Source organism: Salmo salar, chromosome 16 (assembly GCF_965601325.2).
Source record: "Salmo salar chromosome 16, fSalSal1, whole genome shotgun sequence".
Lineage (NCBI taxonomy): Eukaryota > Metazoa > Chordata > Actinopteri > Salmoniformes > Salmonidae > Salmo > Salmo salar.
The window spans coordinates 49,229,648-49,253,581 of NC_138306.1; the positions used below are offsets into that span (position 1 = coordinate 49,229,648).

The 23,934-nt window shown below is 43.8% G+C and overlaps 1 protein-coding gene across 1 annotated transcript in view; it reads right to left on the reverse strand.

Moving 5' to 3' along the window:
• Window positions 1–23,934, reverse strand: part of tnni3k (TNNI3 interacting kinase) — a 53,458-nt gene that overhangs the window by 24,502 nt on the left and 5,022 nt on the right. Inside the window, exons 4-11 of the mRNA XM_014149515.3 lie at window positions 22,073–22,170; window positions 21,372–21,482; window positions 21,099–21,197; window positions 16,381–16,519; window positions 15,887–16,031; window positions 13,982–14,086; window positions 13,803–13,897; window positions 13,179–13,328 (exon numbers count right to left, since the gene is read on the reverse strand). Coding sequence (XP_014004990.1) covers window positions 13,179–13,328; window positions 13,803–13,897; window positions 13,982–14,086; window positions 15,887–16,031; window positions 16,381–16,519; window positions 21,099–21,197; window positions 21,372–21,482; window positions 22,073–22,170 — 942 coding nt within the window. The remainder of the gene's footprint in view (window positions 1–13,178; window positions 13,329–13,802; window positions 13,898–13,981; window positions 14,087–15,886; window positions 16,032–16,380; window positions 16,520–21,098; window positions 21,198–21,371; window positions 21,483–22,072; window positions 22,171–23,934) is intronic.

Genomic DNA, 23,934 nt, shown 5'->3' on the forward strand with positions numbered 1-23,934 from the left:
CATGTATGACTACTACTACATGTATGACTACTACATGTTTGTATGATTACTACTACATGTATGTATGATTACTACTACTACATGTATGACTACTACATGTATGACTACTATACTACATGTATGACTCCTACTATGTGTATGACTACTACATGTTTGTATGATTACTACTACATGTGTGTATGATTACTACTACTACATGTATGACTACTACTACTACATGTATGACTACTACTACATGTATGACTACTACTACATGTATGACTACTACATGTATGTATGATTACTACTACATGTATGTATGATTACTACTACTGTATGTATGATTACTACTACTACATGTATGACTACTATATGTATGTATGATTACTACATGTATGACTACTACATGTATGTATGATTACTACTACATGTATGTATGATTACTACTACTACATGTATGACTACTACATGTATGTATGATTACTACTACATGTATGTATGATTACTACTACTACATGTATGATTACTACTACTACATGTATGACAACTACATGTATGACTACTACTACTACATGTATGACTACTACTGATAATAATAATAATAATAATAATAATAATAATAATAATAATAATAATAATAATAATAATAATACATGTAGGACTACTACTAGTAGTTTTTTTGTCTAAAGGGTTTTAAAATTGCGATTCACCTCAATCAACCAAGTTTTTAGTGTTAATCAATCGGATAACTAATAATGAGGCAAATAGCAGTACTTTGACTGTTAGTTTTAATCTTTTTTGTTGTTGTTGTGAAATGTACCAAACAAGCTGTCAATCTAACCTTCGATGGATACAGCAAGCCGCAACCGCGGATATCATACATTAGAGATGTCCTGCTTAATCTCCGACCCTTTGCTGCAAGTCTACACTGCAATGGAATACCACAATTAATAAATCAACATTTTCCCAAGAAAAGACATCTAAACCAAGGAAGTGTGGTGGTAGAGGAGGAATTCAGAATCAGATTAAAAAACAGCCCTTCAGAACACCTCTTCCATCTATTATGGATGGACATGTACAAAGCATAAGGAATAAGACTGGGCTTGTACCCAACACCTCTCAGAGTACCAACAATCCTGCCTGATCTGTCTATCTGAGACCTGGCTTACGTAACAGGATCCCGACTCCATTGTGGAGCTGGATGGCTACACAATTGTTAGAATGGACTGAAACATCAACTCTGGTAAGAGAAAAGGTGGTGGAGTTTGTGCATTTATCAACGAGAAATATTGCAATTCCTGCCAATATTACAACTAAGCACCAGGTCTGTACTAAAGACATTAAACTCTGACCATACTACCTGCCATGGAAAATAAATCAGGTCTGACTATTTACTGTTTACATAGCCCCCTCCACTGACACCCAAATAGGTGCCAACGTGACTCATGACCTTGTATCCTAGGCTGAGACAGAGTCAATCAATCAAATGTATTTATAAAGCCCTTTTTACATCAGCCAATGTCACAAAGTGCTATACAGAAATCCAGCCTAAAACACCAAACAGAAAGCAATGCAGATGTAGAAGCACGGTGGCAAGGAAAAACTTGGCCTGTGGGTAAGGTTTGTGACCCCCCCCATAAATACCTTTCTCCCTTCCCCTCTCTTTCTGACCCTACTGAAGGACTGCTGAATACCCTGTGTTAAATATAGAGAGTCTGGGAACATCAAACAAATGGGGAAAGGAACCATATTTTGGTAATAAAACCAGTTGGAAATATGCTTTGGAACGTAATGAGTATGGATGTCAGTTCGGTTGTCATCTGAGACATTATGACTGATGACAGGACGACATAAACTGTACCTGGGAAAGTATACACCCTCTAGTTATCAGAGTCACATGGAATTGTTATGCAATTGAAATGTTTGATATTGAAATTGTTTGTTAGGAGATTAAATGTAATTTTAGCTTCCAAATGAGAGAATTGGGTTTTCATAAGGAAAGTGCCCTGCTTGATCAGTGGCCCACCCCTGTGAAGAGACAGGGGTTATAAGCGATGAAACACATCCTTCCCCCTCTCCACTATATAAGCCTTTGACGAAAAGATAACCACATGTTCCAGTACGTGAGGTCTGCAGCCTCTACGTTAGAAGGACACACGTCAAGTACAGAACTAAGCCAACCTCGGCGTGAGCTTTGGTGGCGAATGGTATGAACTTTGAGCTTATTCACAACAGAAGTGATACTTCCTAGCCGTTGAGTTAGCAGCGGCCGCTGTAGACGTGGGCTAGGAAAGGACGGACGACAGATCCAGTCTAACAACGAACAGACGAAGATACCACCACGTATCCAATTTACCACCAGAGACATTCTTCCGAGGACAGGAAGATCTGTTGGCCAACCCGGCCAGCATCTACGACCAATATACCGAAGCGCAGCTCAGAGTAAATATTTATTGCATTTTCCTTTTCCAAATGGGCGGTAATTTAGTAATGCATAAGATAATGTATTTACGATAGCATAGCTGCTGTTTCTTTGTTCCTAAGTCTTCCCGCTCTTTCATTCAAGCCCAACCCCCTTTCCTTTGTGTAACCAGCCATCATACAGGTTCCGTCCACCAGGGACGTTTTCTGTATGACATAATTTGTATTCTGTGTATTTGTAATTCTGTGTGATTAGTTTAGGTATTTAGTAAATAAATGATTAAACCCAATTTTGTATTGCTGATTCAACTTGTTAGCCAGGGTTCGTGAAGATAGCCAAGAATTTACAACTTTCATTATGAGACTGAAAATAAGATAAGGGTTAATATTGACTGCTATCGATGTAAAATATAAATCGGTCTTTAAGAGTTTATTCGGAAGATAACGGCTCTATAAACACTCTTCCGTGGTGTCCCGACTTTCTAGTTAATTACATTTACATGATTAGTTTAATCAGGTAATATTAATTACAGAGAAAGAATTTTATAGGTTAGCATGTCATATCACTTAATCCGGCATAGCCAAAGACACGACAGTAGGAAGAAACCTAGAGAGGAACCAGGCTCTGAGGGGTGGCCAGTCCTCTTCTGGCTGTGCCGGGTGGATATTATAACAGTACATGGCCAAGATGCTCAAACGTTCATAGATGACCAGCAGGGTCAAATAATAATAATCACAGTGGTTGTAGAGGGTGCAACAGGTCAGCACCTCAGGAGTAAATTTCAGTTGGCTTTTCATAGCCGATCATTCAGAGTTAGAGACAGCAGGTGCGGTAGAGAGAGAGAGTCAAAAACAGCAGGTCCGGGACAAGGTAGCACGCCCGGTGAACAGGTCAGGGTTCCATAGCCCAGTGGCGGTTCTAGACCATTTCAACTGGGGGGGCCAAGCTGGGGCCAGTTGTACTGTTAGAGGGGCCAGTTACATTAGACGTTATTGTTGTCATATCGTTTTCTTCACTACATTGCAGGCATTAGCAGGCAAAAGACCATGTTCATAATCATTAGTGTTCCGCGTTGCCACTGTCTAATAATGGATTTAAAAAAAGAATGATAGCAAAAATTTGTTATGTAAAAATGATTTCATACTCCACATTTAGGGGGGCCACAAGGGGGTCCAAAATTGTTGTCACAGGGGCACCCCCCCCCCCAGAACTACCAGAACAGTTGAAACTGGAGCAGCAGCACGACCAGGTGGACTGGGGACAGCAATGAGTCATCAGGCCAGGTAGTCCTGAGTCACCTGAAGCAGTAAAGTTAACCATGGGAGACTTTAAAATGTGCAATCTATCTGAACACTTACCATCATATCAGAAATATGTTACATGTCCTACCCGAAATGAAGCCTGTCTGGACCTCTGTTATAGTAACATCCCAGGTGAAGCCTGTCTGGACCTCTGTTATGGTAATATCCCAGGTGAAGTCTGTCTGGACCTCTGTTATGGTAACATCCCAGGTGCGTATTTTTCTAAGGCACTACCCAAACGTGGGGGTTCGGATCATAACATGGTTCAGCTCATCCCAGTCTATAAAGCGCGTCTGCAGCGAGAGAAGGCTAAAAAGGTGGAGATTAAAAGCTGGACTCCTGAAGCGACTGAAGCCCTCCAGGACTGTTTTGAGTCCACTGACGGACAGCTCCGATGGCCTGGAAGAGGCAGCGGATACTGTCTCTGAGTACATCTGTTTCTGTGAGGATCTCGTTATTCCCCAAAAGAAAGTCAACATCTTCCCCAATAATAAGCCGTGGGTAACTCTGGAATTAAATGAGCTCTTCATCCAGAAAAAAACAAGTGTTTAAATCAGGTGGCAGTAAAGAGGAAAGGAAAATTATTCAGAGGCAACTGAAAAGTAAAATCATGGAGTGCAAGGCAGCATGTAAAGACAAATTAGAAAACATCTTAAAGGACATTAGGAAAGCCTGGCAAGGGCTACAAACCATCACAGGATACAAACCAAAGAGACATTGTATGACCGTTGAAAATGACCTTCCTTTTGCAAATTATTTGAACAGTTTCTATTGTAGGTTTGACATGTGTGATTTTACATCGCAACAGAAAGTGGCCTTGGACAGTATAGACAGCATACCAGCTGTTGATATACAGATCTCTGTGAATGACATCAAGCAATACTTTCAACGTGTCAACCCACAAAAATAATATGGTCCAGACGGCATCAGCAGCAAGAGACTTCCAGCTGTCACTGAAAAGTGGGATAATTCCAGATTTATGGAAGAAGTTGCTGATTGTCCCAATACCTAAAAACAACAAGCCAAAAGTGTCACACCTTGATCTGTTTCACCTGTTTTTGTGCTTGTCTCCACCCCCCTGCAGGTGTCGCCCATCTTCCTCATTATACCCAGTGTATTTATACCTGTGTTCTCTATTTGTCTATCGCCAGTTTGTCTTGTCTTATCAGGTCTTATCAGCCTGTTTTCAAGTCTCCCTGCTTTCTCAAGTTCTGTTCCCTAGTTTCCCCGGTTCTGACCATTCTGCCTGCCCTGACCACAAGCCTGCCCTGAATTACGGACCTCTGCCTGCCATTGACCTGTCTTTTGCCTACGCCCTGTTTAGGTCAATAAACATCTGTGACTCCAGCTGTCTGCATCTGGGTCTTATCCTGAGTTCTGATAGTACGAACTGGTCTTGACCAACCCAGCAGACAGACCAGCTCCACAATGCTGTCTCCCTGCAAGGAGCCACTTTTGGAAGACATGAGGAGATACTGCAATGTTTTATGGAGGGACTCCATACCCTGACAGAACGCCATTACAAGGCAGTTGATACATTGCTGGAGCAATTCAGTGGATTCCCTACTGGGCAGCGGGTCACACCAGTAATCTCCCAGCCTACCCCAGTGTCCCGAGAACCCCGCCTACGCTGGAGATTCTGGAACCTGCTGGGCTTTTTTCTCTCGGTGCTCCCTCATTTTCGAGTTGCAGCCTTCTTCATTTCCCTCTGACCATTGAAGGATAGCATACATCATAATGCTAAATGTCCGGGAGGGCACTCGCCTGGGCTACGGCGGTGTGGGAGCAAAAGTCCACCATTTGCCTCAGTCTGGAGGAGTATGTGGCGGAAGTTCGAAAAGTGTTTGATTCGTCATTGCCCGGGAGAGAGGCTGCTCATAAGCTGCTCCAGCTACGTCAAGACTCCCGTAGTGTGGTAGACTATGCGATGGATTTTCGCATTTTGGTGGCTAAGAGTGCCTGGAACCCAGAAGCATTGTTCAACATGTTCCATCACGGATTATTGGAGGTGATCAAAGATGAGCTCGCAGCCCGGGAACTGCTCATGGACCTTGACTCCCTCATAGCCATGACCATCCGGATCGATGGGCGGCTTTGACAACGTAGGAGGGAGAGGGAATCTGTGCCCTGTCACCTTAGTTCGCCATCGATTCCCACCTCGTCTCCAAGGAATCCTGGAGACCGCCGAAGTCTACATGTCTGAGTGAACCCGACATCACCCGAGTTCTCTCGTGAATCACTGAGGGCTGCCGACTCACCTCCTTCAGAGTCCATGCACCTGGGCATCGCTAGATTGACTCTGGCTGAGTGCTTACGCCGACTCCACACCCAGAGTTGTCTATAATGTGGCGCTACGGGACATTTCGTAGCTACCTGCCCATTAAAAACTCAGGCTCATCAAGAAGGGACGAGTACTCTGGTGGGCCATATGGTGAACTTTTCCTCTTGCCTTACTCGCACCCCTTTCCATGCCATCCTGCTGTGGGGGAACCAGTCGAAATCCCTCCAGATACTCATCGAAGCTGGGGCAAATTAGAGTTTTTTGGACGCTACCCTGGCGCCCGAGCTGGGCATCCCCACTCAGCCCCTCTCCATTTCCATGGACATTAGAGTGCTGGACGGGCACTCTATAGGCCGGGTCACTCACAATACCACTCCCATCAACCTCTGATTAAGTCTTCTCAGGTTCCCGTGGTATTGAGATTATCTTGGCTCCAGCGACACAATGCCCTCATAGACTGAACTGCTGGTGCCAGCGACATGTTGAACCGGTTCATTTTCGTCTACCTCGATGACATCCTTGTTTTCTACCACTCAGCCCAATAACACGTGCTCCACATCCGACAGGCCCTCCAGCGCCTCCTGGAGAACCAGCTTTTTGTGAAAGCATAGAAATGCAAATTCCATCGCTCTCCCTTCCCCTTCCTTGGTTACATCATCGCTGCAGGGAATGTACAGATGGATCCCGGGAAGGTGAGATTGGCCCCAGCCTACGTCTAGAGTGCAGCTGCAAAGTTTCCTGAGATTTGCCAACTTCTATCGTCTCTTTATCCAGGGTTACAGCACCCTGGCTTCCCCAACTGCTGACTGGGCGTTCTGGGACCTCAAGCACCGCTTCACCACTGCTCCCATATTGGTACATCCTGACCCGTCCCGTCAGTTAGTGGTGGAGGCCGATGATTCGGATATCGGAGTGGGGGCTGTCCTGTCCCAGCGTTCTGCCCTGGACCTCAAGTTACATCCCTGCACCTTCTTCTCCCATCATCTGAATGCCACGGAGAGGAACTACGATGTGGGTAATCGTGAGCTTCTCACAGTGAAGATGGTGTTGGAGGAGTGGATACACTGGTTGGAGGGGGCGGAACATCCGTTCATTGTGTGGACGGACCACAAGAACCTGGAATATCTCCGCACCGCCAAGCGTCTCAATTCCTGGCACGCTAGGTGGGCCCTGCTTTTCACACAATTTAACCTGTTAGGGCTAGGGGGCAGTATTGACACGGCCGGATAAAAAACGTACCCGATTTAATCTGGTTACTAGTCCTGCCCAGTAACTAGAATATGCATATAATTATTGGCTTTGGATAGAAAACACCCTAAAGTTTCTAAAACTGTTTGAATGGTGTCTGTGAGTATAACAGAACTCATATGGCAGGCCAAAACCTGAGAAGATTCCATGAAGGAAGTGGCCTGTCTGACAAGTTGTTGTTCATCTTGGCTCTTTTTATTGAAGACTGAGGATCTTTGCTATAACGTGACACTTCCTACGGCTCCCATAGGCTCTCAGAGCCCGGGAAAAAGCGGAATGATATCGAGGGAGCCTCTGGCTGAAACACATTATCGCGTTTGGCAAGTGGCCGATCAGAGTACTATGGGCTTAGGCGCGTGCCCGAGTCGACCCCATGCTTTATTTTCTTTCGTCTGTTTACCTAAACGCAGATTCCCGGTCAGAATATTATCGCTTTTTTACGAGAAAAATGGCATAAAAATTGATTTTAAACAGCGGTTGACATGCTTCGAAGTACGGTAATGGAATATTTAGAATTTTTTTGTCACGAAATGCGCCATGCTCGTCACCCTTATTTACCCTTTCGGATAGTGTCTTGAACGCACGAACAAAACGCCGCTATTTGGATATAACAATGGATTATTTGGGACCAAACCAACATTTGTTATTGAAGTAGAAGTCCTGGGAGTGCATTCTGACGAAGAACAGCAAAGGTAATAACATTTTTCTTATAGTAAATCTGACTTTGGTGAGTGCTAAACTTGCTGGGTGTCTAAATAGCTAGCCCTGTGATGCCGGGCTATCTACTGAGAATATTGCAAAATGTGCTTTCACCGAAAAGCTATTTTAAAATCGGACATATCGAGTGCATAGAGGAGTTCTGTATCTATAATTCTTAAAATAATTGTTATGTTTTTTGTGAACGTTTATCGTGAGTAATTTAGTAAATTCACTGGCAGTGTTCGGTGGGAATGCTAGTCACATGCTAGTCACATGCTAATGTAAAAAGCTGGTTTTTGATATAAATATGAACTTGATTGAACAAAACATGCATGTATTGTATAACATAATGTCCTAGGGTTGTCATCTGATGAAGATCATCAAAGGTTAGTGCTGCATTTAGCTGTGGTTTGGGTTTATGTGACATTATATGCTAGCTTGAAAAATGGGTGTCTGATTATTTCTGGCTGGGTACTCTGCTGACATAATCTAATGTTTTGCTTTCGTTGTAAAGCCTTTTTGAAATCAGACAGTGTGGTTAGATTAACAAGAGTCTTGTCTTTAAAATGGTGTAAAATAGTCATATGTTTGAAAAATTGAAGTTTTTGCATTTTTGAGGTATTTGAATAACGCGCCACGGGATTACACTGGCTGTTGAGTAGGTGGGACGCAAGCCCATAGAGGTTAACTTCTCCTTCTCCTACCGACCAGGATCCAAGAAAATCAAGCCGGATGCGCTGTCACGCCGCTATAGCCCCAAGGCTACACCCTCGGACCCCGAGACCATCCTTCCCACCTCGACGGCACTCAGCTGGGGAATAGGGAAGCATGTCTGTGAGGCACAGCGTTCCCAGCCGAACCCCGTGGGTGGGGGCCAGATAACCGGATGTTTGTGCCTGATGCTGTCCCCTCATCGGTCCTGGAGTGGGCCCATTCCTCCAGGTTTGCCTGCCAGCTGGGCTCCCGTCGAACCCTGACCTGTATGCGGTAACGCTTTTTGTGGACTACCATGGTCCCGGACGTCTCCGCGTTTGTCGCTGCCTGCATGAAGTGCTTTGAAAGGTTGGTAATGGCTCACATCAACACCATTATCCGTGAAACCCTAGACCCACTCCAATTTGCATACCACCGAAACAGATCCACAGATGATGCAATCTCTATTGCACTCCACACTGCCCTTTCCCACCTGGACAAAAGGAACACTTATGTGAGAATGCTATTCATTGACTACAGCTCAGCGTTCAACACCATAGTACCCTCAAAGCTCATCACTAAGCTAAGGATCCTGGGACTAAACACCTCCCTCTGCAACTGGATCCTGGACTTCCTGACGGGCTGCCCCCAGATGGTGAGGGTAGGTAGCAACACATCTGTTACGCTGATCCTCAACACTGGAGCTCCCCAGTGGTGTACTCCCTGTTCACCCACGACTGCATGGCCAGGCATGACTCCAACACCATCATTACGTTTGCAGACGACACAACAGTGGTAGGCCTGATCAGCGACAACGATGAGACAGCCTATAGGGAGGAGGTCAGAGACCTGGCCGAGTGGTGCCAGAATAACAACCTATCCCTCAACGTAACCAAGACAAAGGACATGATTGTGGACTACAAGAAAAGGAGGACCGAGCACTCCCCCATTCTCATTGACGGGGCTGTAGTGGAGCAGGTTGAGAGTTTCAAGTTCCTTGGTGTCCACATCAACAACAAACTAGAATGGTCCAATCACACCAAGACAGTCGTGAAGAGGGCATGACAAAGCCTATTCCCCCTCAGGAAACTAAAAAGATTTGGCATGTGTCCTGAGATCCGCAAAAGGTTCTACAGCTGCAACATCGAGAGCATCCTGACTGGTTGCATCACTGCCTGGTACGGCAATTGCTCGGCCTCTGACCGCAAGGCACTACAGAGGGTAGTGCGTACGGCCCAGTACATCACTGGGGCTAAGCTGCCTGCCATCCAGGACCTCTACACCAGGCGCTGTCAGAGGAAGGCCCTAAAAATTGTCAAAGACCCCAGACACCCCAGTCATAGACTGTTCTCTCTACTACCGCATGGCAAGCGGTACTGGAGTGCCAAGTCTAGGACAAAAAGGCTTCTCAACAGTTTTTACCCCCAAGCCATAAGACTCCTGAACAGGTAATCAAATGGCTACCCGGACTATTTGCATTGTGTGCCCCCCCAACCCCCTCCCCCCCAACCCCTCTTTTTACGTTGCTGCTACTCTCTGTTTATCATATATGCATAGTCACTTTAACTATACATTCATGTACATACTACCTCAATTGGGCCGACCAACCAGTGCTCCCGCACATTGGCTAACCGAGCTATCTGCATTGTGTCCCACCCACCACCAGCCAACCCCTCTTTTACGCTACTGCTACTCTCTGTTCATCATATATGCATAGTCACTTTAACCATATCTACATGTACATACTACCTCAATCAGCCTGACTAACTGGTGTCTGTATGTAGCCTCGCTACTGTATATGGTCCCGTGTGGCTCAGTTGGTAGAGCATGGTGTTTGCAGGGTTGTGGGTTCGATTCCCACGGGGGACCAGTACGGAAAAATGGATCAAATGTATGCATTCACTACTGTAAGTCGCTCTGGATAAGAGCGTCTGCTTAATGACTAAAATGTAAAAAAAAATGTATATTGCCTGTCTTTTTACTGTTATTTTTTTCTTTACCTACTTACTGTTCACCTAATACCTTTTTTGCACTATTGGTTAGAGCCTGTAAGTAAGCATTTCACTGTAAAGGTCTACACCTGTTGTATTCGGCCCACGTGACAAATACACTTTGATTTGATTTGATGCTCTGTGCGCAGATCAAGACTTCTCGGCAAGCTCCGGCTGGTCTTCTTCAACCACTGCCTGTCCCTCACGTCCCTGGTCTCACATATCCCTAGACTTCGTCACGGGTCTTCCCCAGTCTGATGGCAACACCGCCATCCTGACAGTAGTGGACCGGTTTACGCCCTGTAGCCCTGACATCTGTACCTATGAAATGTTTTGAAAAAATAATTCAAAAACTAATTATTTCTGGTTTCTCATCCCAATTAGATCCAAACCAATTCACCTACCGTGCCTCCAGAGGTGCTGATGATGAGTTACTGGTCATGCTGAACAATATCTTCAAACATTTAGAAAGGCAAATAGCCTAGTGAAAATTGTATTCATTGACTTCAGTAGCGCGTTTAACACCATCCAACCCCACCTACTGCTGGATAAACTGTTGAATTTGGATGTCAACTCTCTACTGATCAATGAATTAACAGTTTCCTTGTGAACCGTACTCAACAAGTGAAGTTTAACTCCGTCATCTCTACATCTAGAACAGTGAATACGGGAGCACCTCAAGGTTGCATACTTTCACCGATACTGTACACACTGTACACACTGTACATAAATGATTGTCAAGCCTCTGACATGCAGATGACACCGGTGTTGTGGGTTTCCTCAACCCAGACCAAGCCTCTTTTCAAGGTTTTGACAGAGAAACAGCAAAATTCGTCCAGTGGTGTGCAGATAACTTTCTTGAAATAAACATTAAGAAAATAAAAGAGATGGAAATCGATTTCAGAAGCAACAAAACTCCACTACCCCCTACGAAGATCAATGGGGAATCAGTTGATAGTGACCATATATAAATACCTGGGAATCGAAATAGACAAACTGAAATTCAATGAGTATGCCTTTGCAAAGATAAATAAATTGCAACAGAGAATGTTTTCTTTAAGCAAACTGAACAATTTTAATGTTGACTGCCATATCTTACAAATGTTCTATAAATCTGTCCTGCAGAGTGCGCTGTCCTTTGGTCTGATATGCGTGTTTAGAAACATGCGAGAGCAAGACTACGTCAAGCTTCAGTGCTTGATTAAGACGGCGGGAAGGATAATTGGTATAGATCAAGAATCAGCCTGTACACAAAACTGATCCTCCTAAAACTTGAAAATATTTTACAGGACAGTACTCATCCCCTTCACTCAAAACTCAGTCACAGCAGCAGCCAGACAAGGGGAAAGAGACTTCTTCAAAAGAAAATCAAAACAGATCGATATGGGGACTCTTTTATTCCAACAGCCATTAGGCTGTAAAATAGATAGTCTGTTGGTCCCTCGAGTTTACAGCATATTGCACTTTCACTTTAAATGTGTAGCTATAGCACTTTGTATTAATTATATTGTGTAGTTTCTGTGTTTTCATGTATCGTGTTTTTAAGCACATGACCAAATGAATTTCCCCCTGGTGGGAGAAAAATGTTGATCTGACGACTACTACTACTACTACTAGCCCCCCTACTACCCTACTACTACCTACTACCTACCTACTACCTACTACTACTACTACTACTACCTACTACTACTACTACTATTCGCTATTGGCTCTGAATTAGTGACGTATACTGAGGCATCATACAATTGTACCACCGATTACAAGACAATTTGTGATTGGTTGATTCTACTGTCATTCCAAAATGCTGCTCTAATTGAAGTCAATGTCAATGGCGTTGGCTGGTGCCTTCTATTCAAACCTGAAGGCCTAGCCAATGAGCGTTGAGCCTAGCTAGATTATTTCTACCAAGAGACTACCAAAGAAAAATTCAGATTGGATGTTCTTTTCTCTTGGATATTAACCCTTCTTTTTCCAACACAAACTGAAGAAATTCAATAGGAAGATCACTACAATTAAGGCAAAAAAATATTAATCAATGAAAACAAAATTACAAATTATAATATATAAAAATATATACCGATTTGTATCTATCCTTAGGCCCTCTCTGAGGGCGTAGATGGCCCTGATGGTTCCCCACTGACTACTACTGGGTAATAGTACAGTCACTACGACATGTATGCCAACGACTACTAATACTACTACTAATACTACTGGGCAGTACTACAGTGACTACTACTACTATGTAGTACTACAGTCACTACTATTACTTATACTCTCACTATTTATTCTTACTGAGACAGGGGTAGGGTGACAGTGTGAGAGAGTAAAATCAATTACAAACAATTACTCAGTGTACAGTACTGTCAAGGTTTCCTAGCAATGTCAAATCTCTGAAAGTTACAAACCATCCTTCTCACAATTCAAGCAAAGTCAATCATCTGTGAAAAAGAGATCTAGTAAAAATGTTATCATCTCAGCTCTAATTACAAAATCTAGCCTTTCTGAGATATAGCTTTGTCTGTGGCCTCCCATTGGACAGACCCATGTGTCCATCACTGACTAACCTTTCTCATAGGCCCACATGAGGCAGGTCTGCTCCTCCTTCTCCCCACTGGACCGGCTGGGGTCACAAGCCACCAGGTTCATGTCAGCCCCGCTGTCCAATAGGAACTGGACCAGACGTATGTGGCCGTGGAAACATGCACTGTGCAGACCTACAGAGATAGTGACAGGGTTCAAAGGTTATTAGCCTAAGCAGTCAGATCAACCGCTCTTCTCCCATTCATATGGACCTTATTTGTGTTGAAGTCCTTGCCAATTGTCAAAGTCATTTTTTATGTATGACTATTGTTGCAAAACGTATTTCCCTCTGGGATAACAAAGTTGGAACTTGAACGTATTGAGTGCTTTCGGCTGGTTTAGAAGTCCTTGCCAATCGTCAAGGTAGTTTTTTATGTATGACTATTGCTGCAAAACTAATTTTAATTGGAACTAGATCTTATTAAGTGCTCTCGGGTGGTTTAGATGTTATTTGTAGGGCCAAGAGCTTTTCCTCTTCAGTTCTGGTCAACAAAAACTCCTGGCCTCAGTCATACTTTATCATTAGGGTCAGGATATTGTTCTGATCGTGTGACCTGGCCAGGGAAAACCTCCTGGCCCTAGATTAGGTAACGAGGAGACATAGCCACCTGTGTGTCCGTCTCGGCCCTGATGGTTGATGCTCATGGCGTTCTGACCGAGCAGGAACTTGACCATCTCCAGACTCTTCCCATAGGTGCAGGCACTGTGGAGAGAGGTAGACACTGCTGTTACCTTGGACCAGTACAGACGGAGAAGGCAACTCATAGAGGTACACTAGGGTTATTACCTGTGAAAGGCGGTCTCGCTAAATATGTTCTCCTTGGACAGACTCTCTGTGCCTGACAGCTGCACTATCTCCTTCACCACCTCAAACTTGCCATTGTAGCAGGCCCTGTGGAACACAGGCGCAATGAGTTGCAGATACAGCTAGACACATAAAGAGATCGTAGACGCTTTTATCAGTCTCAGTGAATAAGACCAGAGGCCATATGTATCAAATCAAATCACACTTTATTTCTCACATGCTTTGTAAATAACAGGTGTAGACTAACAGTGAAATGCTTACTTACGGGCCCTTCCCAACAATGCAGAGAGAAAAATATAGAAAAAATAATAACACGAGGAATAAATACACAATGAGTAACGATAACTTTGCTATATACACGGGGAACCAGTACCGAGTTGATGTGAATGGGTATGAGGTAGATATGGGTAGGGGTATGAGGTAGATATGGGCAGGGGTATGAGGTAGATATGGGTAGGGGTATGAGGTAGATATGGGCAGGGGTATGAGGTAGATATGGGCATGAGTATGAGGTAGATATGGGCATGGGTATGAGGTAGATATGGGCATGGGTATGAGGTAGATATGGGCAGGGGTATGAAGTAGATATGGGCAGGGGTATGAGGTAGATATGGGCAGGGGTATGAGGTAGATATGTGCATGGGTATGAGGTAGATATGTGCAGGGATATGAGGTAGATATGGGTAGGGGTATGAGGTAGATATGGGTAGGGGTATGAGGTAGATATGGGCAGGGGTATGGGGTAGATATGGGCAGGGGTATGAGGTAGATATGTGCATGGGTATGAGGTAGATATGTGCAGGGATATGAGGTAGATATGGGTAGGGGTATGAGGTAGATATGGGTAGGGGTATGAGGTAGATATGGGCAGGGGTATGAGGTAGAATTGGACAGGGGTATGAGGTAGATATGGGCATGGGTATGAGGTAGATATGGGCATGGGTATGAGGTAGATATGGGCATGGGTATGATGTAGATATGGGCATGAGTATGAGGTAGATATGTGCATGGGTATGAGGTAGATATGTGCAGGGATATGAGGTAGATATGGGTAGGGGTATGAGGTAGAGATGGGTAGGGGTATGAGGTAGATATGGGCAGGGGTATGAGGTAGATATGGGCAGGGGTATGAGGTAGATATGGGTAGGGGTATGAGGTAGATATGGGTAGGGGTATGAGGTAGATATGGGCAGGGGTATGAGGTAGATATGGGTATGAGGTAGATATGGGCAGGGGTATGAGGTAGATATATGCATGGGTATGAGGTAGATATGGGCAGGGGTATGAGGTAGATATGGGTAGGGGTATGAGGTAAATATGGGTAGGGGTATGAGGTAGATATGGGTAGGGGTAAAGTGACTAAGCAACAAGATAGATCATTAACAGTAGCAGCAGCGTACGTATGTGATGAGTCAAAAGAGTTACTGCAAAAGAGGGTCAATGCCGATAGTCAGGGTAGCTATTTTGTGGACTCATCTATTTAGAAGTCTTATCTGCGGGCCCATGCTAACATTTTTCTGCCTCCTGGGGGTGAAGAGGCATTGTCGTGCCTTCTTCATGACTGTGTTGGTGTGTGTGGATCATGTAAATCCCTTAGTGATCAAGTGTCTCAGAGTAGGAGCACTGATTTAGGATCAGTTGTGAGTTTAGATCACAATGAATAACGGTTACATAGATGGCGGGAGCAGATTGTAGATCAGCACTCCAACTCTGAGACACTTGATACATACAGCCCCAGTAGATTTCAATCTGCTGCTGAACTCCTCAGAGGGTACTGACATGAGCCAGTGAAATCATTCTCTGTCTATTTCCCCCGTGTTGTACTCTAAATGGTTTCACCCCAGATGTTCTTATCATTATGATGTACTGTATCATTAGTTAACTCACAGGTGGAGAGGGGTGTCTCCGTAGATGTTGACAGAGTGAGGCTGTAGCTCAAAGTTGCCCTGCAACAGGAAGTGGACCACTTCATGGTGGCCGAAACGGGCACAGAAGTGGAGCGGGACGTGGTCCTCATTGTCCTGAGCATTCACTGTGGAGGAAGAAGGACTGAGTTGTTTTCTGGTTGGGCAATTTTAAATAAGGTAGTAATTTCCTTACTAAAACCATTTACAACTTTGAACACTTTGCTGAATCCATGAATAAATCCACAGAGTCGTTGTGTGACTTGTAGATAAACATGATGGTAAGTACCGGTAGACCATAATGAACAGCAGGTCCACTATGCAGTTACATCTTAATGTTCCCCACTCAAGCGCACGTCCCATCAAGATAAACAGTATATCACCTGAACCGTGGATTGTATTGAGAGCATGTTTACAGACCCAGTGAAACTCAAGCATGTACCATGTAGCTCCCAGACCTACTGCACTAACTCTCACCTTCAGTCTTGCTCCCCTCTGCCAGCAGAAGTTTTACGACGCTGAGGAAGCCCTTGGCGGCTGCCAGGTGTAACGGTCTGTCTCCCACCTCCCCACTCACATTTACATCCGCCCCAAACTTCAACAACAGCTTTGCCACCTGAGAGATTTACATTTAAGACATTTAGCAGACACTCTTATCCAGAATGACTTACAATTAGTGCATTCACCTTAAGATAGCTAGGTGAGACAACAACACATCACAATTGTGGCGGGCTGCGGCATTCTGGATAAGTTGCAGAGATGTGATGGCACAAGCGGGGAGCCCAGCCAACAGAGAGTTGCAGTAGTCTAGATGGGAAATGCAAAGTTCCTGGATTAGGACCTACGCCACTTCCTGTGTGAGGAAAAGTCATACTCTATGAATGTTGTAGAGCATGAACCTGCAGGAGCGAGTCACTGCTTTGATGTTTGCAGAGAACGACAGGGTGTTGTCCAGGGTCACACCGAGGTTATTTGTGACTCACAACCTGGATTCGGTCTTATGTAGCAAAATTTGAAATGGTGTTTTTTACATTGGATACAAGTAGACAGTCAGAGCTACAAAATGGTATATCATACACTTCATTTTGAGGAACAAAAAGTAATTCTGCTTTGAAAGTTGATAAACTTGTAAACTCACTTTTTAGAAAATGGCTTTTGAATGTTTTGGTATCTAGTGAAGAGCTCTTTGTCTACACCCATTCAGCATCGTTCACACCCTCTTAAGCTTAGCTCCACCCATCTCCTTTCGCTGTCAGAGCGTTCAGAGCGCACACTTGATGCTCTGGCCGATGACTTGTTTACCTCTGGATAACATGAAAACATCCTAACCAGCTCTGCTGGCAACAATTTCCTTACGCTTTTTTGCCAACGTTTACTGACACCGGCCATATTCAACGGGTGTTGTACACTTTAACTTAAGACGTGTAGCTAGCTAGCTAAGTAAACAATTAACCTATCTAGGTAAACAACGTGTAAGATGACACATGTCATGTAACGTTAGCTAAAGAGTCAGCCAGCTAACATTAGCTAGTTAAACAACAATGAACATATTGTCAAATCATGTCGTTACTACCCTGCATGAATCTGCAGGGAACTAACCAACCAGGTTCAATGTTAGCTAGCTAACATTAGGCTCTAACTAGCAAAGCAAACATTTCTGGGATTCGAATAATAATGTCATACACATTACGTTATCTAGGGAGCCAGCCAGCTAATGTTAGCTAGCTTTAGCTTGAAATGAAACCACTTTCTGTCAAAATTAGAAACGTGTAATATCTGAAATGGTAGCTAGCTAACACTAGACTATCTTACCCGTATACATCATCATGCATGATGGATGCGTCTCCCTGTCACGGGTGTCATGCCATGGTTGCCCTTAGTTTGAAGATGTAATCCGGAGACAGGCGTTTTCTCCCACTCTTTAGCTATCATACTCTAATTCCACGGATTTCAAAACTCGATCCTCCAGAAAGTGGAGAGAGACACTTATGCAGCTTCACTACACGAAAGCTGCATTTGACAGGATTACCAACACAGACTCTCCAGCTCAAATAGACAGAAGCCTTCTATATGGCAGACCAATCCGAACTCCTTTTTCGGCATGTCCAGCCCACACATTATCGCAGCCAATCATGGCTAGTGGGAAGGTTTTTGTCTTTTTATGTGGCTTTGCCAACAAGGCTCGTAAATTAACACTTTGTTTTTAAGGCACATGAAAGTTCACATGTTCCAGAAGGCATTTCTGCCAAAAAAACACATTTTGTTAAAAACAAATTAAAAAAAGTTCAAATGGCTCCCTTCTGAAGCCATGACTTGCAACATACGCCTAGTTTCCTGAAACGGGTCACATTTGCGGGACAGCATGGAGTGGTCAACCATGATGGAGAGGTTTTGGAGCTGGCAGGCCTTCCCCGGTAGGAAGCGCAGCTCCGTTTTGTCGAGGTTGAGCTTGAGGTGGTGGGCCAGCATCCAAGCTGAGATATGTGTCGCCATCTGGGTGTCAGGGGAAGGAGAAGAGTAGTTGAGTGTCATCCACATAGCAATGATAGGAGAGACCATGTGAAGATCCGAGCTGAGTGACAGAGCCGAGTGATTTGTAAAGAGAAAAGAGGAGAGGGCCTAGAAGCAAGCCGTGGGGGACACCATTAGTGAGATCACGTGGTGAAGACACAGACCCTCTCCACACCACCTTATAGGAGCAACCTGCCAGGAAGGATGCAATCCAGGAATGTGCAGAGGTTGTCCAACCCTGAGAGGGTGGTAGAAGAGTATCTGATGGTTCATGGTCTCAAAGGCAGCGGATAGGTAAGGTAAGGGAAAGCCAGTTACGCAACTGACTGTATTCAACCGAAATGTGTCTTCCACTTTTAACCCAACCCTTCTGAATCAGAGAGGTGCGGCGGGCTGCCTGAATCGAAGGTCCACGTCATCGGCGCACAGGGAGCAGTTGTTGTTGGGGGTTAACTGCCTTGTTGGCTCTGGGATTCAAACCAGTGACCTTTCGGTTACTGGCCCAACACTCTTAACCGCAAGGCTACCTGGAGGTTGAGAACAGAAGAGAGAAAGTCAACTATGGCAGAGCGGAGAGCCTCTGTGACACAGAGGAGAGTGGTCTTAGTTGAGTGAGCCGCATTGAAGCCTGACTGGTTAGGGTTTTGAAGATCGTTCTGAGAGAGATAACGAGAGAGTTGGTCAGAGACAGCACACTCAAGTGTTTTGGAAAGATAAGAAAGAAGAGATACTGGTCTGTAGCTTTTGACATCAGATGAGTCGACTGTTGGTTTCTTGAGGAGGGGAGCAACTCTGGCCGAGGGGACACAGCCAGTGGAAAGGGATGAGTTGATGAGGGAAGTGACAAGGTCTCCAGAGATGGTCTGGAGAAGGGAGGATGGGATGGGGTGAAGCGGGCAGATTTTTGGGCGGCCAGTCATCACTAGTCGCAGGATTTTATCTGGAGAGAGAGGTAAGAAAGAGATCAAGGTGTAGGGTAGTTCTGATTGGGACCAGTGGACTCAATAGGCTGAGGGAATGACAAGCAGATGTCATCAAAGGATTAAGGAGGGAGGAGAAAGTGGAGATGATTTTCCCAGGGTTGTCGGTAGAAGCTTGAAATTTAGAGTGATAGAAAGTGTCTTTAGCCATGGATACAGAGGAAGAGAAGGTAGAGTGAAGGGAGTGGATGATAGGTCCTCCAAAAATGTAGTTTTCCTCCATTTCTGATCAGCTGCCTGCAGCCCTGTTCTGTTAGCACGCAGTTAGTCACTCAGCCACAGAGTGGGAGGGGAAGGTTGAGCCGGTCGGGGGGAAAGTGGACAGTGGGAGTCAAAGGAGGAGGAAAGGGAGGAGAGTAGGGTCGAAGAGGCAGAGTCAGGAGACAGGCGGGAGAAGGATTTAGCAGGAGAGAAGGAAGAGAAGATAGGATAGAAGAGGAGAGAGTAGTGGGAGCGAGAGAATGAAGATTGAGGCAGTGCATGACCATCTGGATAGGGACTGAGTGGGTAGTGTTGGAGGAGAGAGGGAGAGAATAGGAAACAAAGTAGTGACCAGAAACCTGCAGGGGGGGTGCAGTGAGATTAGTCTGTCTGTCTTGTGAATGGGAGAGAACTGGGAAAGGCTGAGATCAAAAGAGGAAAGGAGTGGAAAGAAAGAGGGGGAAAGAAATGAATTGAAGTCAGGTGTTGCGGGGTTAAAGTCACCCAGTACGATGAGTGGTGAGCCATGGTCGGGAAATTAGCTTATCAATGTGTCAAGCTCATTGAGGAACTCTCCAACAGCACCTGGTGGGTGATATATGACAACAATGTTAAACTTGATTGGACAAGTGACAGTGACAGCATTGAATTGAAGTGAGGAGATAGACAGGTGAGATATGGGGAAAAGAGAACATCTCCACTTATGAGAAATTAGTAGCTCTGTGCCACTACCGCGACGACCAGATGCTCTTGGACTATGAGAGAACACATAGTCAGAGGACAAGAGAGCAGCTGGAGTAGCAGTGTTCTCTGGTGTAATCCATGTTTCTGTCAGGGCCCAAAATTGTAGGGAGATGAACTCAGCCTTATGGACTGCAGATCGTCAGTTCCAAACGCTGCCCGGAGACTAGGAATTCATTGGTTGTGCATGCAGGGTACACTAAATTAGAAGGTTTGCAGCCACGGGCTGGTGAGCATCTGTAAAACCTACAGCGAGAGGAGCGAACTGGGATAGAAAACACACACACTTGTCAAAGCTACAAAAAAGCAAAATTATATCATCAGAGAATAACTGGGTAAGATACTCAAGTGTATTTTGGAGAGACCTAGCTCTGGTCTGGGGCATTAGTGCGCGTTCCTCTACTAACAGAGCAGAGGCAACTCGTTGTTTTTGTCACGCGATGGGAGCAGAGCTTGGAGAGACCCACTTGAGACAAACTTGACAGGGAAGTGGGAACTGGGCCTGGGGGATAACTGTAATAGACATTGTAGGGATAGGTCCCAAATGACACTGTTTTCCCTATAGCCCATAGGGCTCTGGTCAAAAGTAGTGCACTATGAAAGCAAAAGGATGCCATTTTGGGACGTAGCCTACATCCCCGGTAACAAGAAAAGGGAATGAACAGATTTCAACACATCCATTGCTTGGCAGAAGGTAAAGAGGGATATCTTGGATGAAGCTACCTACACTGTTATATTAGGACACAATGTTTAAACAATTACCTGGTCATGGCCATAGTAAGCAGCAATATGCAGAGGAGTAAAGAACACAGCATCCTGGACGTTGACATAGGCTCCATGCTGGAGAAGGATATCCACTGCCTAAGAATGACAACATGTAGGCTATATTACAGGACATATTATTATCATATCACAAAATCTCTTGTTGGAACACCCATTGTTGCTGACACCAGCAGAACTATTCCTAAATATGAATAGTACTGTACAGAATGTGAGGTAATGTCTGAGACTGGTATGAACAGGGGCCGTGCCCACCTCATGGTGCCCAGCGATGGTGGCAATATGCAGGGCGGTGAGGGCACCGTACCCAACCTGCTGGATGTCTGCCCCTCCATGGAGCATTGCCGTCACTAGCTCCGCATTGTCCTGGGAGGACACACAACTTCTGTCAATCACATAGGTTTGTTTTCACTTTAACATCACACTTGAGGAAAATTTAAATTGTATTTCCTTTATTCCTTGTGTCCTCTCTAAACACGTTGGGGAAACTAAGCTTCCTCCCGTTTGACCTTCTCTTCAGGCATTTTGAGGAGGTAAGGAATCAGGGAAGATACAGATGACGTTCACCCCAAGTCATCAGCATCTTGATTAAGCCGAGACCTCAAATAGACAAATCTGGAATACTGATCCTGTGTGCCTCAGGACTAGATGAACTCTCTCTAGTCCTTAGTATGAGAGAAAAACAGGAGATATCACACTGTTCATAGAACAATGTGTGTTTTGGGATGTGACTTGCGCTCCTCCATCTGGTAAAACCATGGAATGTCTCCATCTCATTTAACATAAAAGGCCAATTGATAGAAACATTCTTATAACAATCAGCAAATCACAATATAATCACACATCATAAACAGTAACCTACTCACTATGGAAACATACACCTCTTTATAACTATATCAATGACACTGTCTTCAGATGAAGGTATGAAGGCAACAGGTGTCTAACCATTCTCTCACCTTATAGACAGCCAGGTGTAGAGCAGTGAACCCATTCCTGGTAAGCCTGGATGGACGTAGGCCTTTCAGCATCAGAGTCCTTATGTGGACTTTATTCCCTGGAGAAAACAATATACTAGCCTCACATCAGATCTGTCTGTGGTATATTGTCTATGTTTTAATTTTTATTGTTATTTTTTATTTAAAAAAATATATATATTACATTTTTTTAGGAGGTAGATCAGCTTTAATATTTCAGATAGATTGTGGCTTCTATCAATGTAATTGTCTGCATCACTTCCAATCCCTCATATATTTTTGGGAAGAAAAAAAATGTATATATATAGACAAAACCGTTCAAAAGTTTGGGGTCACTTAGAAATGTTCTCGTTTTTGAAAGAAAAGCTCATTTTTTGTCCAATAAAATAACATAAAATTGATCAAAAATACAGCGTAGACATTGTTAATGTTGTAAATTACTATTGTAACTGGAAACGGATGATTTTGAATGGAATATCTGCATAGACGTACAGAGGCCAATTATCAGCAAGAAGGCCTAGAAGGCCAGCATCCTGGAGTTGCCTCTTTACTGTTGACATTGAGACTGGTGTTTTGTGGGTACTATTTAATGAAGCTGCCAGTTGAGGACTTGTGAGGCATCTGTTTCTCAAACTAGACACTAATGTACTTGTCCTCTTGCTCAGTTGTGCACCGGGGCCTCCCACTCCTCTTTCTATTCTGGTTAGAGCCAGTTTGCGCTGTTCTGTGAAGGGAGTAGTACACTAGTGATCACAAAATAGTGAACAACAATGGTTAGGCCTGTATTTCCAGCTTATACATACTATATACATTTTATGGACACAGTCTATTTTACAATTGTTTTATTTTGTTTGTTTTTACTTTTGTCCTTCCTCTACCTTCAACGCTCCCATATATTTATGATGTCCATCCGGTTTGATTTCTATTTGCCATTCGTTCAAACTGTGCTCTAAAAAAAAGTTGTTAACGTATATATGTTTTACGGCACAGTATGTTTTACATTAGTTATCTTATTGTAATTAGTTGTTATTAGTCCCAACCTTCAGCTCCATTCAATCCCTCCCATCAATCTCTTAACACCATCCACATTGGATTTAAATTTGCCATATATTTTTCAACTGTGGTGTGATGTTTCACAAAAGTTATTAACTTTTCCATTCTCATTATTTCTACAGATTTTAAATTGAAAATAAACTTTTTGGAACCCAGGATCGAAATAAATAATAATAAATATATAATAAAAGAATACATAAATAAATAAATAAACCATGTGCCATGGAATCGGGTACGTCAAAAATCTCTAACCAACATTTTTGCAATCTATATGGTATGGCTGTCAATTTTTTTTAATCCTTAAATGAAACTGGAATACTTTTTTATTCATACCAATTTTCTTTAACCAATTTTGGTCTTTAATGCAGGGCCGACAGACAAGTTCCCTACTTTTTCCTCCTTCCACTTTCCTCTTCCATTTCTGCGGTAATGATGCAATTAGTTGGTTGTAATTTTGGGTAGAGCAGACATGTTTTTTTTAGCTGCATGTATGACATAACTCCACCAGTCATATTTATGATATAATTTACGAAGATATATATGTATATATATATATATATATATTATATATATATATATATATATATATACTGCTCAAAAAAATAAAGGGAACACTTAAACAACACATCCTAGATCTGAATGAAAGAAATAATCTTATTAAATACTTTTTTCTTTACTTAGTTGAATGTGCTGACAACAAAATCACACAAAAATAATCAATGGAAATCCAATTTATCAACCCATGGAGGTCTGGATTTGGAGTCACACTCAAAATTAAAGTGGAAAACCAC